Source organism: Podarcis cretensis (assembly GCF_951804945.1).
Source record: "Podarcis cretensis genome assembly, chromosome: 1".
Taxonomy (NCBI): Eukaryota; Metazoa; Chordata; class Lepidosauria; order Squamata; family Lacertidae; genus Podarcis; species Podarcis cretensis.
The window spans coordinates 59,247,343-59,263,756 of record NC_137170.1 but is presented as its reverse complement, the minus strand read 5'-3'; the positions used below and the strand labels follow the sequence as shown (position 1 = coordinate 59,263,756).

Sequence of the window (16,414 nt, the reverse complement as noted above, 5' to 3'; positions counted from 1 at the left end):
TACACAATACTGAGCCAGATGAATCAATTGATATAGACTGTATAATGCAGCTGTGTTCCTGAACCTCAAGTTAATTTGCTTAGCCATAAGACTACGATGCTGAAATATACTCAGAGTCGCAAAGTGATTTCATGCTCTTTATTCAGCTCATAGTGGTGAGGAGGAATGAATGAAAGTCCCCTCAAAGTATCTGCTTTATATACATTATTTACACAATGGGCTGCACATGATTGGCTAATTCTGGAATTCTACTGCAAGCCAATCAGGTTGTGGATTCACTTATATCTGGAGCATGATTGGGTGGTTCCTGCCAACCAATCATACTGCTGCATTGTTCTAGGACCAATCAGACTGCTGCAATTTGGATCCTATTGTTCTAGGACCAATCAGACTGCTGCAGTTTGGATCCTATTCAACTCAGTACATAACACCCATACATATTTATCTGGCAGGGAGTTATCTCTGAATTCAACAAGACTTCTGAGTAGACAGGCCTAGGACTGTACTGTTAATCCCTATCCCAAACCTCATTATTGGAAGTTCATTACTAAGTCTTACTACTGGAGATTTTGAGGTTTCTATTCTGGGGAAAAAGTGGTTTCTGGAAGCTATTTAAAAAGGTAGCTCTATTACAAATGGTAAACAGGAATGGTGTTTGTAAACACACACACACTTAAGTCAAGCCAATGATTCAAAAACTTAAAATTCAGCAGAAAGAATTGCATGGCCTGTATATATTTATTTTTGTGTAGGCTGAGGAAGAGGTAGGAGAGACTGGCATCAAGTTTCGGCCATGATTCTGAGCCTTCTTGGTAGATAAGGCTACCAGGGACTCCTGCCTGTATCACCTATGTGCGCTACCTCTAAATGCCAGTTGGGAATTACAACGTGGGAAGAGTGTTGCTGTTACACTCAGGTCCCGATTACGGGCATCCGAATGGTTGACTGCTGTAGGAACAGGATACTGGACTCAGATGGGCTTTGGGGAGCTCATCCTGCAGGGCTATATTCTCAGCAACGCTATTTGCGTTGTGGCAATGGTTAACGACGGAGTGCATCACAGGGTGAGATCTTTTCTTCTTTGCGAGGATAAAATACACGGGAGCCCTTCGAGGAACGGAAGCGGGCAACGCACATGGCTGAGAAGCAAAGCTGGAAACGGAACGTGGAGGCGCTCCCGGGGAAAAAAAAAATACGGGGTTGCAGAATCAGAAGAATCTGCATCAGCCAGTAGTCTTAGCAATAAAATAAAATGTACTGAAGATAGAGATACAATGCATTTTGGGGGTTTACATCAATAATCAAATAGTAGATCTTACTCTAATTGCTCCTGCGAAAAACCTTGCAGTTTTTGCTGTCACCTGAAAATAGCGGAGTTGCACTTTTCTTGGCAGGTTTCAGCTCAGCGCTATGCTGAGAGTCTCCAATAGGGGACCAAGTGCCGAGGACTGGGCTCGAAGGCACTGGGACGCTCAAGATCCGTATGTAATGGAAAGGCCCGCGGCTACCAATTCCAGCCAGCTTCGCAAGCGGGCGGACGCTAAACGCACGAGGACCGCCGGCGCCTCCTGCTCCTCCTCTTCCTGCTCGTGGCCAATACGATATCAAAAAGCGCCCAGGCGAAAAAGGCCCCCGGCTGGAATTCCACCCCCCACCCGCTCCGTACCTAGAATCCTTTATAGGCCTCGGCTCGGCGCAAAGCCTTTGCCTGCCGCGTTGCGCCTGGCGGCCCCAGCGCCGCCTCTTTCCGGAAGGGCATCCTTGCAGGCTGTGCCTGAGTCAGCAGCCCGGGTCCTTCCTCTCTGCTGCGCAGCCCATGTGGGGCCCCCCCCCTTGCACGTGGGAAGCTGGCAACAGAGTTTAAAGGCACCAGGGTCCTCTTGGCTTTATAGAGCTGGTTTCTGTAAGGAAGGAAGCAGAAAAGGCAAGGAAACAGTTTCCGAGTCAGCGGCTGGGTTTGGAGGCCTCTCCCTTGTTTGCACGTGTCGATTCCAAGTTTGTGTACCCAAGGTATTGTTGAGAGCAGCAAGACGGTCCCGAAAAGGGCAGTAATCATAATAATAATAATAATAATTGACTGGGCAGTCGGAATGAGCAGCGGGTGGGGAAACTCTGTGAGAAAAGGTTACAACATTTGGGGATTTTTAGTTTAGGGGTCAGGGTGACGAGTTGAGGTGGGGAGACGTGTCAGAGGTGCTGGAGGATTGGTGTTCTTATGCTTAGGATGAAAAATGCAATCTTGGGATGGATAGTATTTGCTATTCCCCCCCACCCCCAGACTGCTGTCTCCATGAAAACTGAAGCCACCCTGCACTGAATCGCTACAATATCTCTTTAAAACTTTACAGGATCTCTAGCTGAAAATGCAGCGCAAGAAAGTGGACAATCGCATCCGGATACTGATCGAGAATGGAGTAGCTGCACGGCACAGGACACTTTTTGTTGTCGTAGGGGATCGTAGCAAAGATCAGGTGAAGTGCAGCCCGTGACTTCTTTTCTCTAATGTATATAACCTTCATCCGGGTGCTGTTAATGCGCTTGTGGAAAGTGCTGGCTTCTTATTTGGGAGATTTGTGCAAGCAGTTAAAATAAAAGCAGTGGCCACATGTGGTTGCTTCATTCAGCTTGGGATTGCTCATCATAAATCTAAATTGGGGATGGGGAACCCGCAGCCCTTCAAAAGTTGTTGGATTACAACTCCTGTCATCCCTAACCTTTGGCCATGCTGGTTGGGGCTATGGCAGCTGGAGTTCAGCAACATCAGGAGGGCCACTGGATCCCTACCCTTGAGTCACATGGTCATTTTCCAGGGACTTTTTACACTGTGACCCATTTCTACAGAGAAGGTATCTGCAGCAATTTACATTGTTTTCGTTTTGATACCCATCCTTCACCCCCAAGCTCAAAGGGCAATTTAAAAATACAACATTAAAAACAGTGCAAAACTAATTGCATATATCTCCCAAGTATCAAAGGCCAGGGTAAAGAGCTGTGCCTTCAGCATACAGCAGAAATACAGTGAAGATTTTGGATGCACTTCTGCGGAGAGGGAGTTCCATAACTTAGAGGCTGCCACAGATAATTCCATCTCCTGGGTCACCTACCTCCTGAACTGAGGGACTACCAAGAGGGTCCCCTCTGCTGAGGGTCTGTAGAGAAGGAGAAGCTAAAATCATTGCTGTCTGCGGAAATCTATCTGCATATTGCTGGTTCACTTAGGAAAAATGTTATATGTGTGCCCACAAATTACTTTTTGAGTTGGAACTTTAACTGTAATAATTGCAGTGTGTAGTTCACCCAGTGAACAATCTGGGATTATTTTATTGATGACAGTTTATATTCCATCCCCATAACTAGTGTTCTCTCGGCAGATTAATAAATAAATGCATTCACACTATAAACTATAAAGCAGGAAAACTATCAAGCTGCAGCATTCTCAAACACAAAAGTCTTGTTGCGTGATCAGACCTTGTTTCTTGTACACATTCCCCACCTAGTGCTGCATTGAATTCCATACAGTATCTGTCTTTTCAGTTAAGGTTTCTCTTTTTTTAAGTCTCTGTCATGAGTGTCATTTTCATTTTTCCATACCCCATTGTTTTGTAGCACAAGGTTATATGTGAAAGTTCTGGCACTTCTCTCAGAAGCATAGGCAAAGCATAAATCTAATTGTACAGTATTTCTAAAATCTTCCTGTTTGCTTTCCAGATGCTTTATTTCAGTGTTGTCTTTGTTCGGAGGTAATGATAGGTTTTGTTGCCTTACAGGTAGTCATACTTCATCATATGTTGTCTAAAGCAGCTGTAAAGGCTAGACCATCAGTATTATGGTGTTATAAGAAAGAGCTTGGCTTCAGCAGGTAAAAACATTCGTATGACTTTTCTTTCTTTTTTTTAAAAAAATTGCAACTATGTGGTGAGGCTCTAAAGTATTAAATCCTTGAACCTGGTGGGGCTGTATTCTGAGTTAACACAGAGAGAATTGCATATTTGAGTATGTGATAATTTCCTCAGTGAGGGCTTCCAATTTAATTTCCTGTATCTTCCCTCCAGCCACCGTAAAAAACGAATGAGGCAATTGCAGAAGAAGATTAAAACTGGAATGTTAGATCTGAAACAAGATGACCCATTTGAGTTGTTCATAGCAGCCACAAACATTCGGTACTGTTACTACAACGAGACACACAAAATTCTTGGAAATACTTTCGGCATGTGCGTCCTCCAGGTAGGAAGATGTTCAATATAGGAGAGTCATTTTCTTCAAGTTACTTGAGCAGTCTACTTGCTCCTTAACTCTAGGCTTCATCTGCACTATCCATAATGTTCCCTGTAGCAGATATCTTTACTATGATATCTTTAACTATGATTAATTGCAGACCTCGATTCAGATACACCACAAGGGAGAAGGGACCGCATGTATGAGCAAAAGTCTTGCGTCTTTCTCTGCTTATTAAGATATGATCCATCTAAACTGGACCATCATGTTGCAGATTGTTGCCTGACTCCATTTGTACAAGAATAATGAAAGTCCATACCGGTCATGCCTTTCGATAAACAACTCCCAATAGATAAACTTAAGGAACATTCTGTTTCCTTCTGTATTACAACTCAATTATTCCACCAGCCCCCTAAAAAAAAAAAAAGCACACAAATCTGCAAAGGCTTTTAAGGGTACATTGTCCTGCGGGGAGAAGAAGGCATTCAAGCCTGCATCAGCTCAAAGTGCTCAAGGGTTGGGAGAGGCTAAGTATCACAGTGGAAGAGTGTGTGCTTTGCATCTCAAAGGTCCTGGGTTCAGTCTCTGGCATCCCTAGCAGGGCTCGGAGAGACCTGTGTCTGAAATCCTGAAGGGTTGCTGCCAGTCACTCTTGACAGTATTGAGCAAAATAGATCAGTGGCCTGACCGCTGTAAGGCCCCTTCCCAAGTTTACTGTTCCATCTAGCACGTCCATTCTTGGCACTGCACATTTTTTGTGGGCACATTACTGAAGACGGTGGGTAAATTTTTGGCACACTCTCTTCCAGGACTTTGAAGCTTTGACGCCCAATTTGCTGGCTCGTACAGTTGAAACCGTGGAAGGCGGCGGCATCGTGGCGATTCTTCTGAGAACAATGAACTCCCTGAAACAGCTCTACACCATGACCATGGTATGTATGCCTCCTGAGATGTTTTTATCTGCGCTTAACAGAAAATTGGCCAGCTCTCCTATTCGGGACCATGGCTCAGCGGTAGGACCCATGCGTTGCATACAGCAGGTCCCTTGTTTGATTCCTGGCACCTCCAGTTAGAAACAGATGAGGTTGCATGTAACTGGAAATATTGAGGGCCCAGAGAGGCACTGCCAATCAGAGCAGACAGTGCTGGACTGCATGGGAAAGTAGTACAGGCGTGTTCTCTTGTGTTCCATTTGATATGTACAGCTGGACTAGGGGCTTGAGATAATGCCAGCTTAAAAGGAGCTTTTCAGTGCTGCAACCTTTTTGTAGTGCTGAGAAATATGTGGTGAAACATACCACATATTGGATGCAATGAGTGTCCTTTCTGAACATGCGTATCAGAGTCATTAAAGCTGTTTGTTTATTTCTGCACTTAGCTGCTAAGAAAGCGTCAAGCATGTGGAGTTTTTCTTGGTGTGGAGATGCAGTTATGGGGAAAGCTTTAGATGCAGAATTTCTAGACATGCAGGTGCTGGAAGCGCAAGCATCCTGACAGAAAAGTAGGCTGGCCTACTCAGTCACACAATAGCAGGCAGCACACTTGCTCATGCACCCTAAGCCATAGACTGGTCTGGCTGAGGGCTATGTGCTAATGAGGGCCAGTGTCCATCTCTACTTGGGCCTTTGCTTGGGAATTAGAGAGGTAAACTTGAGAACCTTTTAAAGAGCAGTCAGTAAAATGTGGGCATTGGAAAGGAGCACAGTCTAACCAAGACAGTGGAATATTTGGCTGTTCTGTGCCTGTACTTCGTTGAAATTGTTAGGGTCAAGGCTTCTTTCAGGCTTCGTACAAACAACATTTCTTCTCCCCAGGATGTACACTCTCGCTACCGGACAGAAGCACATCAGGATGTGGTCGGCCGATTCAATGAAAGGTAGGCTGCTGAACTATTTTGAGCACAAATACTAGCAACCCTTGGAAGGGAAAAGTGTGTTTGACGAGCCTTGGATTAGAAGGGATTCCATGTTGGCCCAAGTACTTGTTGCCCTCTAGTGGAAGTTTTAAGGACTATTATGTTCAATTTAAGCATAATGGGGTGGTGAATCTTAGAAGCTCTAGCCCTGTTGCTTAGATTTGTCTCATCGTTTCAGAAGTCTGTATGATTCTAAGTGCATGTTTGTAACTTTAAATGTGAATTCCCCCCACCCCAATTGCATTCATTATTATTACCTTGTGTCCAAGAGATCATTCATGAAGCTGTATACAGTCTTGACTGGTAGGGAAATGCACAGCAAGAGTGAGGAACTCTTGGCTCACGAGATACCTTTGGACTCCAATTCCCATCAGCCCTTGCCAGCACGGCCAGTGAACATGCGAGTTGTGGTCCAATAATACATGGAGGGCCACAGGTTCCCCACACCTGTTGTGTAGGGTGGCTGTGCTCAGGCTAAATTAAACAAGGTCTAATTTACAATAGCAAAATGTTGGGATGTCTATGATTTCTGCTATGTAGATTCACTTCGAAATTTCCCAACAAATGCTCTGCCAACCCCCACATTTGTTTTTTGGAAACTCACCTGTGCAGGAAGTGAAATGCTGTTGAACAAAGTGTACTGTTGCCTGTTGGAAATGTGGCTTTGAGTCCCAAGGCTGACTCTTCCCTAAGCTATGCTGTGAAGTTGTCAGGGTCTGTGTGTTAGCACTGTATTAATGCTGAAGGGAGCTACTATACAGAAGCAGTCTATGCTATCTGGCTTGATGTGCCATCTGGAAACACTATTCTTGGATCACCTAATCCATCCATGTACATGAGCTGTAGCTCGAGGAATCATTTTGCAGGCGGAGAACCAGTCAAGTACAACAGTGACAATGGTGCTGTGTCCTCTGTCTCATTGCACAGGTTCATTCTTTCTCTGGCATCTTGCAAAACCTGCATGGTGGTTGACGATCAGCTTAACATCCTCCCAATCTCTACCCATGTAGCAGACATTGCTGCTATTCCACCCCGGTCTCAGGTAAGTAGTTTAAATTCATATAATTCAGATTTTGACTTCAGATTTTTGGATGTTTAGTTTGCAATAACAGGACTTGCCTTTTCAACTTCTTTTAGGACTTTGCGGAAGGTTCTATTTTGCTTCTTCTTGTTTTCCGACAGGAGAGCCCTCTGTTGCTTCTTGCTCCAAAGGCACAGGGCTTAAAAGCTGTATTTCCAGAAGTACAAATAAAGTTTTTGGAGTTGTGCTTGGAGCACCAGGTCCTGATAACAATAACAAACAGGCCTTGGAAAAGGAGTGCAGTGTTGGAGGGTCCCCCCCCCCCAACCCACTTGCCTTCATCTCTTCATATATATTCAAAGTCAGAATGCTCCTATGCAGCTAATTTGCACACTTGCAGGTGCTCTGAGTTGTATCTCTTTGAGGGACAATCCACCATGTTTGGTTAATGAGCAGTAGGATGCTCATTTCCCCATCAAAACAAATTTGTGCAGGCGAGCTACTTGTGGATTGTGGTGTCTCTTTGCATTCAAGGCAGCAGTCTTTTCTGATTTAGGTGTCGCTTCTCTTGCTCACAGGAGGATAGTCTGAGTCCTCAGGACATGGAGCTGAAGGAACTAAAGGAGAGCCTCCAGGACACCCAGCCTGTAGGAGTGCTCGTGGATGGTTGTAAAACCCTGGATCAGGCAAGTATTGCATTGAAACAGGAATAAGGCGATGCAGTTATTTGAGCCCCTCACCCCCATTTGTCCTGTTCATGAAGCTTGGTGAAGCTCAGGATGGTGAGAGGAGCCAGGATACGAGGGGGAATGAAAAATATTGCCAGCTGCTGGAGAATCTCCTCCTGCTCTCAGCAGATGGGGTTTTATGCATGAAATTGGTGTCTGATATTAATACAGAAGTACGTTTTGCATCGTCATTATTCAGCTTAGATAGTTAAGCTACTTTATTGCACCAATTTCTACTTTTTTGTTTAACCCATGCCATGCAGCTTCCATTTGGAATTATTTTTACTTGTCTGCTCTGTTTTTTATAACTGTATAAGTATGTGTAAGAAATCTTACTGAATGAATAAGTGAATGAACTTGAAATCTTACTAGCATATGCTATTGCTTGCGGCTCTCTAGTTTTGTGGTCTTGCTTTTCTGGCCAAACTGTTCTAATATGCTTTCTTGTTGCTAGGCCAAAGCTGTTTTGAAGTTCATTGAAGCCATTTCTGAGAAGACGCTGAGAAGCACCGTGGCTTTAACAGCCGCCCGAGGTCGTGGTAAATCAGCTGCCTTGGGGTTGGCCATAGCTGGAGCAGTGGCTTTTGGGTAAGTTGCTCCGGGGTGTTTTAAGAATGGGTGTGTGTTTAAAAGGTCAAACCTGAAGGTATTTTTGGAGAACTGCACTCTCCACATAAGTCTGAAAAGAACTGATTCAGTAATAATGAATATACATAGGTAATTGCCACCTGCTGCCAAGTTATGAGCCATAAATAAAAATCAAAATGGTATATATGCTCACTTTTGCCACATTTAGCTATAGAATTAGTGTCAAACCAATGATTTACTTAGTTAAGGCTGAAATCAGAAATGATTTCAAATATCCTGTGCTCTCAGCCCAGAGGCAGCAATTTAAAAAACATTGCAAAATAACTGATGTAAAAATTTGTTCTTCCTTCAAGAGGCTCCAGGTGATGTTAAATCCACATTCTCTTTTGAGTCTGGAAATAGCTGAAAATGTAGCTCGTTACTTGTTCAAAACTTGCTGTAGCTCTGAAGTGCCACAGTACAGAAACAGATTTACCACTCCAGTGAAACATGACCAAAGACTACTATAGGAGTGCTTCAGTACTTGGTTCTGTAGCACATGTGCATACAATAGGGGAGCATTTTTCTTACATCAGGTTTTTGTATTGTTTTGTAAACTCTGCTTTAAACCATCTTCAGTTCCAGTTTCTCTAAAAGCTGGGTAATGTTATAACAGTATTTCTTTTAAAAAGCTGATAAATTATTTTGCCGCTTTTACAACGTGCTGAATTATTTATATTACTGTTTCAATAATAAGAAAAGATTGTAAAGTTCATTTCTGTCATCTTTTTCTTTTTCTTTCTTTTTTTGCAGCTATTCCAACATTTTTGTCACATCTCCCAGCCCAGATAACCTTCACACCCTGTTTGAATTTGTATTTAAAGGCTTTGATGCTCTGCAGTATCAGGTAATATGAGCAGATATCGACTGGTTCTACAGAGTGCCTTTGTGTACATTGCACACGGTTATCCTCCTGAATTTCTTCCCCCTGCCCCTTACAAACGCCTGTGTATAACCCACACAATTCCAGAGAGTTCTCTGACTCTCAGGAGCTGCTTTTAGGCTGTGCAGATTTCTGCAGCGGCAATGGGAATACAAGAAACCTGTTCCATTAGTGGTGTTCTGGTCATGTTTTTCTAGATTCAGTTCCTTATTTTTGTATTTATTTCCGATAGGCTTATATCCTGCCCTTCCTTCCAGTGGGTTGCAAGCGTGGCTGATAATACAAATTGCAATAATAACAGTCAAAGCCATACTGAAAATGTCAAATTATGCAACCAATGGAATAAAACAACAACAGAACCATCAGTGGGTAGAGGGAAAATTCTTACGCCCTAAGGGCCTGGTGGAATAATGTTTTTGTGGGTTTTTTTTTTACAAAGCATGGGGTTACCAAATATGTGGAACAATTTTAGATAATTATAGCTTCAGATGACCTTTGAAACCAAACTAGCTCTGAAGGGTTGGGGTTTTTTTGTACAAGCTAGGTTGTATTTTCTTTGGTGTTCCTAATGTGGTTTATGTCTGTCGTTTTCAGGAACACTTGGATTATGAGATCATTCAATCTCTCAACCCTGAATTTAGCAAAGCAGTCGTCAGAGTGAATGTGTTCAAAGAGCATAGGCAGACTATCCAGGTAGATTTATCTTTGATAGAAGCTTTCTTGGGTTTTCCTTCAGGCATGTGTAGACACAATTACTTGTTCCTGGCACTCTTCAAATGCTATAACTTCTTTGCAAAAGCTAGACAAGGCTGCTTAACTCCTAGTCAGACTGGTTTACCAAAGTGAGTCTTCAGCTCCGTATTTTCAGAAGACATGATATATTGTGCTGCACCCAATGCCAGGCCCTTGGGCCTAGGGGTTGGATGTGGCGCCCGGACCCCTCTTTCTGGCCCTTGGAATTCTCCTCAAGCCCCACTCCTCACTGCCCCTGCTTTGCACTGTGCTTAGTGTTTTTGCTTAGCTGAAATGTGTTCCTGAGCTCTGATAAAGTCTATTGCTTGCCTGGGTAGGAAAGTATAGAAACAAGGAAACTGTGCATTAATAGCTCTGCCCAGCACTGGCCTGTGGCCTCCAGAAGGCTGCTCTCTCCCTCATTTAATCCCCACAGCAACCTTGTGAGGTAGGTTAGTCTGAGAGGCAGTGACTGGCCAAAGGTGAGCTTCATGGCTGTGGGGGGGATTTGAACCCTGGGCTCCCAGGTCCAAGAACAACTCTTCTTAACCACTACACTACACCTACTCACACTCAATTTTGCATGTGACCTGATGGTCTAGGCAGAAGGGCACATCTTTTTTCTTTTTCTTTGCAAAGGTGGCCACAATTTCCACTGTGGTCCTTGGTGCTAAAATACTTGCTTATCTATGTGAAGAACAGTAAGGTAAAGGTAAAGGGACCCCTGACCATTAGGTCCAGTCATGACCGACTCTGGGGTTGCAGCACTCATCTCACTTTATTGGCCAAGGGAGCCGGTGTACAGCTTCCGGGTCATGTGGCCAGCATGACAAAGCCGCTTCTGGTGAACCAGAGCAGCGCACAGAAATGCCATTTACCTTCCCGCCGGAGCGGTACCTATTTATCTACTTGCACTTTGATGTGCTTCCGAACTGCTAGGTTGGCAGGAGCAGGGACCGAGCAATGGGAGCTCACCCCGTTGCGGGGATTCGAACCGCCAACCTTCTGATCGGCAAGTCCTAGGCTCTGTGGTTTAACCCACAGTGCCACCTGCATCCCGTGAAGAACAGTAGGGTGCAGGAAATAATAATGTGCAACATAGATACACTATGCTACACTTTCCTGAAGCCACTTGGTTAGTTTTGCAGCATAGGCAAGATCTGTACCTGGGGCGTTTAGTCCTTGCACATACACTGGGCTCTCTTTCTGCCTCTCTCTCCCTCTGAAGTATGCTAGCTCTGGTGTCCAGGTGATGTAAGTTTAATTGTGAAGTCTTTCATCCGTTGCTTAGAACATCTGCTTATACTTCCTCACAATTAGACTGTTCCCATATTCTAAAGGCGTTGTCTGTTTCTGTTAGTTCAAAGTCCCCCCTTTAAATCTTTTTCCTGCTCTGTGGAATTATATTGCATTAATAAACAACATCAAAAATCTTAAGGAAATCTAGGTGATTGATCTTCAAATGGAGCTAAGTCTTCTTTGGTGATCACTTGTAGCCAAGTAAGATTGTCTTCCATGAGTATGGTCTTAACAGTGTGTCTGTAAGTGACTGTGGAGGCCAATTCCAGAATTCTGGAGGGCAGTTCTGGAGCTAAGTGTGAGTTAAAGAAATAATTTATATTTGTTGTGGATTCCTTTCTGATTGGTTGAACGCTCAACAGAGAATGGTCATTTACTTAGAAATAGTAGTAGTAGTAGTAATAATAATAATTATAAAAATCATTTTTTTCTTTCATTTCTTGGCAAGTATATCCACCCTGCTGATGCTGTGAAACTGGGGCAAGCTGAGCTGGTGGTTATTGATGAAGCTGCTGCTATCCCACTCCCACTGGTGAAAAACCTGTTAGGCCCTTACCTGGTCTTCATGGCTTCTACCATCAATGGGTAAGTTCTTCATTCTAGCTCACTTGCCTTAGATCTGCTCTAAGGGTTTCTGTGACTCTTAGCAGGGCTGCTCCCACACCATACACTTAAAGCACCATGACACCACTTTAAACAGTCTTGGCTTCCCCCAAAGAATTCTGAGAACTGTAGTTTGTTAAAGGTGCTGCTGGAAATGGTTAGGCAATCCCTATCCCGCCCCCCAGCTAAAATTTCCAGGGTTCCCTGTGATTGATTATAAAAGCACTTTGGGAAAAGTAGCTTTCTGATTCACACGCTGGTTTCCCATCGCTTGATTTCCCAGAGTGCTGGGATTTGTGTCTCTCTCTTTTCACTCGACTGCTTTGTCTGTTTGTTCTTAATAGGTATGAGGGTACTGGCCGTTCTCTCTCCCTGAAGCTGATCCAGCAGTTACGGCAACAGAGTGCACAAGCACAGGCCAGTATGACAGCAGAGAACAAGGCGACGACAACACTGAAACTGTCCTCAGGTATAGTTGTTCCACAGAGCTGAGAAACCCCAGGCTGCATAATGTGACATCCGCACTGCAGAAGTACAGCATCTACATTTCTCAGATATGTGCCAAAGAGTGGCTCTTGACACAGGAGAAACCCCACCCCCCACCCCCCAAGAACTGCAGGAAATGGATGCAAGAGCTTTGAGCTGCTGTCACCATTAGGTGTCTTGGACCTGAAAGTGTAGCGCTGAATCGAGAAAAACCAAGACGACTTCTTGGCTTTTAGTTCATGTTTAGTGCCTGGGTTATGGACCAGCTTTTCCTGACAGGCTGCGTACTTGTTTTGTCTCCAGGCAGTGGACCAAACAGTAGGTTCCAAGCATCATCTACCTAACATGGAGGGCTGACAGTGCGGCAGTGTGAGACGCTGTAATTGGGCAGCGTTGAGAGCTTTCAGGGCTTGTGAGGAGGACACAACCTGCTGACGCATTCTTGGGAGTTTAATGTGAAAACACTTCCCATTTGGGGCATGTGGAGCTGAGGGTGGTTAATTTCTGGACTCAACCCTTAATTTTTAAATTTGTTTTGTACACTGCTCAGTTTTCTTTGTGACATACAGTTCTGTGTTTATATCACATTTTAGGTATTAGGAAATTTGATTGAATATTGTTCTCTGTTGTCTTTTATGTGAACATAAACCACTTAGCAGTTTTTATTTCATTAAGTAGTGTAAAAGGTATATAAGTAGAAATAATTCTTTGGACGATCAGCTAAGGCAGCTTTCCCCAACCTGTTGCCCTCCAAATGGAAGGCACCAGTTTAGGAAACACTGGGGTGTAAGAGTTTTGTTCTTCCCGATTGAGCTTGCTGAACTAATCATTACATAGAATACAAGATCGGGAGGCGGGTGGAAGTAAGGAAAATAAGGTTTTAAAGGTTATAATTGGAAAGCGAGGTTTTTTTTCATGTTAAAATTTCTCTTTTTTTCCTTTTTTTTGTCTATGTTTTCTTCTTCTTTTGTAATGTTTGTGAAAATCTGCTTTTTTGTTCTTTTTTGTGAAAAATGCAATAAAAAATTATTATAAAAAAATAGAAATTAAAAAAAAGAGTTTTGTTCTTCCCTATCTCCTTTGTTTTGGTTTTTTTATGGATCTGAATTGGCCATGGACTTAAATTTTTCACTTTTGCCCTTTTGTGTCTTCTCTCTCTCCAGCTCGCTCACTGCATGAAGTTTCCCTCCAGGAATCCATTAGGTATGCCCCGGGAGATCCAGTCGAAAAGTGGCTGAACGACTTGCTGTGTTTGGATTGCCTCAACATCACAAGGATTATATCTGGCTGCCCGCTGCCTGAAACCTGTGACCTGTATCCTTGCTGCTGGAGATTATTCTCATGCCGTGTGTGGCCTTTAGCAGACCCACAGGGAGTAAGAGAGATGGAAAATTGACAGGAATTCAGTATCAAGCTCTGTTGATCGTTACACCAGGGCAAACCTTTCAACTTGCCAGATGGAATGATCCTCTCTCTCCTCCTGCTGCATAGTGTTCCCAGGAAATTACTCCCTTCCCAGGTCCTTCCTAGAGTGAGACACAGGTGAGATGGTCCTTAACCCATGGCACTCAGATACTACGTGAACAGGGACACCCTCTTCTGCTATCACCGAGCATCAGAGACTTTTCTTCAAAGGCTGATGGCGCTGTACGTGGCTTCTCACTACAAGGTTGGTGGCACTGTTCCTGTTGCCAGCTTCGGCTGGAGATTGGGGGACCTTTGACCTTCCTTGGTGAGCTGCGGTTGGACAAAAATCATAAGTGCTTTTCCCCGTGGTTCTTTTTCTTTCTGATTCCTTCAGTTCCCCTCTTTCCTTCGGGCCATCTCTGTCACTGTTCTGGGCAGACTCGCAACCCTTCACAACAGTGAGAGAGGGGAGTGTTGGGGGCTGGCGTAAGGAGAGACATGGCAAAAGTCACCCCCGCTGCCCTGCCAACAGGAGTGATCCCTCAGCTGAATGCCACTTGAGAAGCTCCTGCTGGTTGGAGCAAGATCAGTATTTGCAGTTGGATGGAAGAAAATAAAATCTATTATTATATACACTCTTATATACTATATACACTCTGCTGTATCAAAATGACCCTAACCTAGACAGCATCTTAAAAAGCAGAGACATCATCTTGCCAACAAAGGTCCGTATAGTTAGAGGCGGCGCGAAACAGCAATGGCGGTCCTCTTCGTGCTCTGAAGAGGGGCTCCGCAGAAAAGGGTCGTTCACTGCGGCATAGCGGCGACCCATCAAGAAAAACCACGGGCAGAGTGAGCTCGTGGCCGTGGGACTCGGCGGGCGCCAGAAGCCCCCCCAGAAACGGAGAAGGAACCCCGTAAGGGGCTCCGGAACGTGAAAGGGGGGGCGGCGCTGTGAGTTCATCGCTCTTTCTGCGGGAAGCAAAGCCGCGCGGCTGCTGCTGATGAGCGCCGACCTTTCTTCTTGGAACATCAGATTTGCAACTACAACCCGTGAGTAAGGGGACTTAAAAATTATCGGGACTAAAGTATTTAATTTGGCTGAAAACGGGAAACGTAACCAGGAAGTCCGTTTCCCGACCGTGCTAAAGAGATCAAAGCAAAGTTTGACAAGCGGGAAGCGCTTTGAAAGAACTATAAAAAAGATTGGCTTATCGTGCAGACTATTGAACTTTTGGCAGGGATTAAAAGAGACAATTTTGGGGTATCTATGCTGATTTTCTGACTGGATCTTCCTTCTTCCTTTGGGATTTATAAATAATTGAAGAAACCAAATCCGTGGGCTGCCAGGGTAAAGAAGAACTGTCAAACTGCCAAACTGCTGATATTGTTTTTAAGGTTGAAAGTGTTGCATGTAAACGTTACACCATAGAAGAAATAGGGAAACTGTTTCTTGCACCCTCTCTGAGACTTTGTATTAAGTTGGGAAAAGCTTAATGCTAAAAAGAAACTAAAAGACCTTTTAGAACTTCAGTTGTTTCTTCTTTGGATTATTGGGACTGTAAAGAAGGAAAAACCTCTTTCTTTCGGTTGAACTTTATTACTCCCCCTAGAGGACTTTGGATTTATAATTCTCTGGGAACTATATTTTGTTTTGATTCTCTGCTGCCTGGTTGTTTATACTTTGGAACTGTCTCTCTCATGGGAACACATACAGTCTGACCTTGATACACAGACGGGATTGGAATGAGTGACGCAGGGAAAACAAGGCTGGCTAAAATAAAGGCAAAACAATTGGTACAAACAACTTTGACTTCCCAACCACGTAGATCATCTGTCCCAGCTGTTCTAGAAATACAAAAAGGGGCTGTTGAGCAGACATCTACAGGGGATATGGCTTCAGGAGGATCTGAATAAAGTTTTAAATCAGATCCTAGAACAACTGGCAATTCTAAATAAAAAGGCGGACGAACATTCGACTAAAATTGATCAAGCCACATCCTCAATAAATAAATTGACTGACCAGGTGGCTCAACACACACAAGCAATTGGGAATCTTCAAGAAGCAACAGCAGAGAATCACAAACTGGCTGAGGAAGCCAAACAAAAAGCAGAGGAAGCCAACTTGAAAGTTGAGGCATTAAAGGTGGAGGTGAAGCCGTTGCATAAACAGATTAGTGAACAGCAGGCCTACTGGTCGATGACTGAACTGAGAAATCGGGAAAGCAATCTTAGACTTAGAGCTATTCCAGAACTTGAACAGGAAGATCTGATTGGTTATCTGACATTAGAATTTTCAAAGTTCTGGGGTATTGAAGAGGATAAGGATTTTAAAATTGTGACTGCTTTCAGATTGGGAAGAGTGACGAGGAGGGATAAACCCAGAGACTGTTTGATCATTTTAAGATCTAAGCAAGAGAGAGATAAAATATTAGGCCTTCATTTTGGAAAATCACTTGACATCCACGGCAACAGAGCTGAAATTTACAGAGACATAC

General features: G+C 43.9%; 1 protein-coding gene across 1 annotated transcript in view; it reads left to right on the top strand.

Moving 5' to 3' along the window:
• The first annotated feature begins 1,840 nt into the window (after window positions 1-1,840).
• Window positions 1,841-16,414, top strand: part of NAT10 (N-acetyltransferase 10) — a 34,039-nt gene continuing 19,465 nt past the window's right edge. Inside the window, exons 1-15 of the mRNA XM_079951073.1 lie at window positions 1,841-2,010; window positions 2,349-2,471; window positions 3,768-3,859; window positions 4,053-4,224; window positions 5,025-5,147; window positions 6,030-6,091; window positions 7,058-7,172; window positions 7,730-7,837; window positions 8,334-8,467; window positions 9,260-9,353; window positions 9,984-10,082; window positions 11,869-12,005; window positions 12,368-12,492; window positions 13,673-13,823; window positions 14,082-14,178. Of these exons, the coding sequence (XP_079807199.1) occupies window positions 2,364-2,471; window positions 3,768-3,859; window positions 4,053-4,224; window positions 5,025-5,147; window positions 6,030-6,091; window positions 7,058-7,172; window positions 7,730-7,837; window positions 8,334-8,467; window positions 9,260-9,353; window positions 9,984-10,082; window positions 11,869-12,005; window positions 12,368-12,492; window positions 13,673-13,823; window positions 14,082-14,178 (1,617 nt within the window). The 5' untranslated portion in view covers window positions 1,841-2,010; window positions 2,349-2,363. The remainder of the gene's footprint in view (window positions 2,011-2,348; window positions 2,472-3,767; window positions 3,860-4,052; window positions 4,225-5,024; window positions 5,148-6,029; window positions 6,092-7,057; window positions 7,173-7,729; window positions 7,838-8,333; window positions 8,468-9,259; window positions 9,354-9,983; window positions 10,083-11,868; window positions 12,006-12,367; window positions 12,493-13,672; window positions 13,824-14,081; window positions 14,179-16,414) is intronic.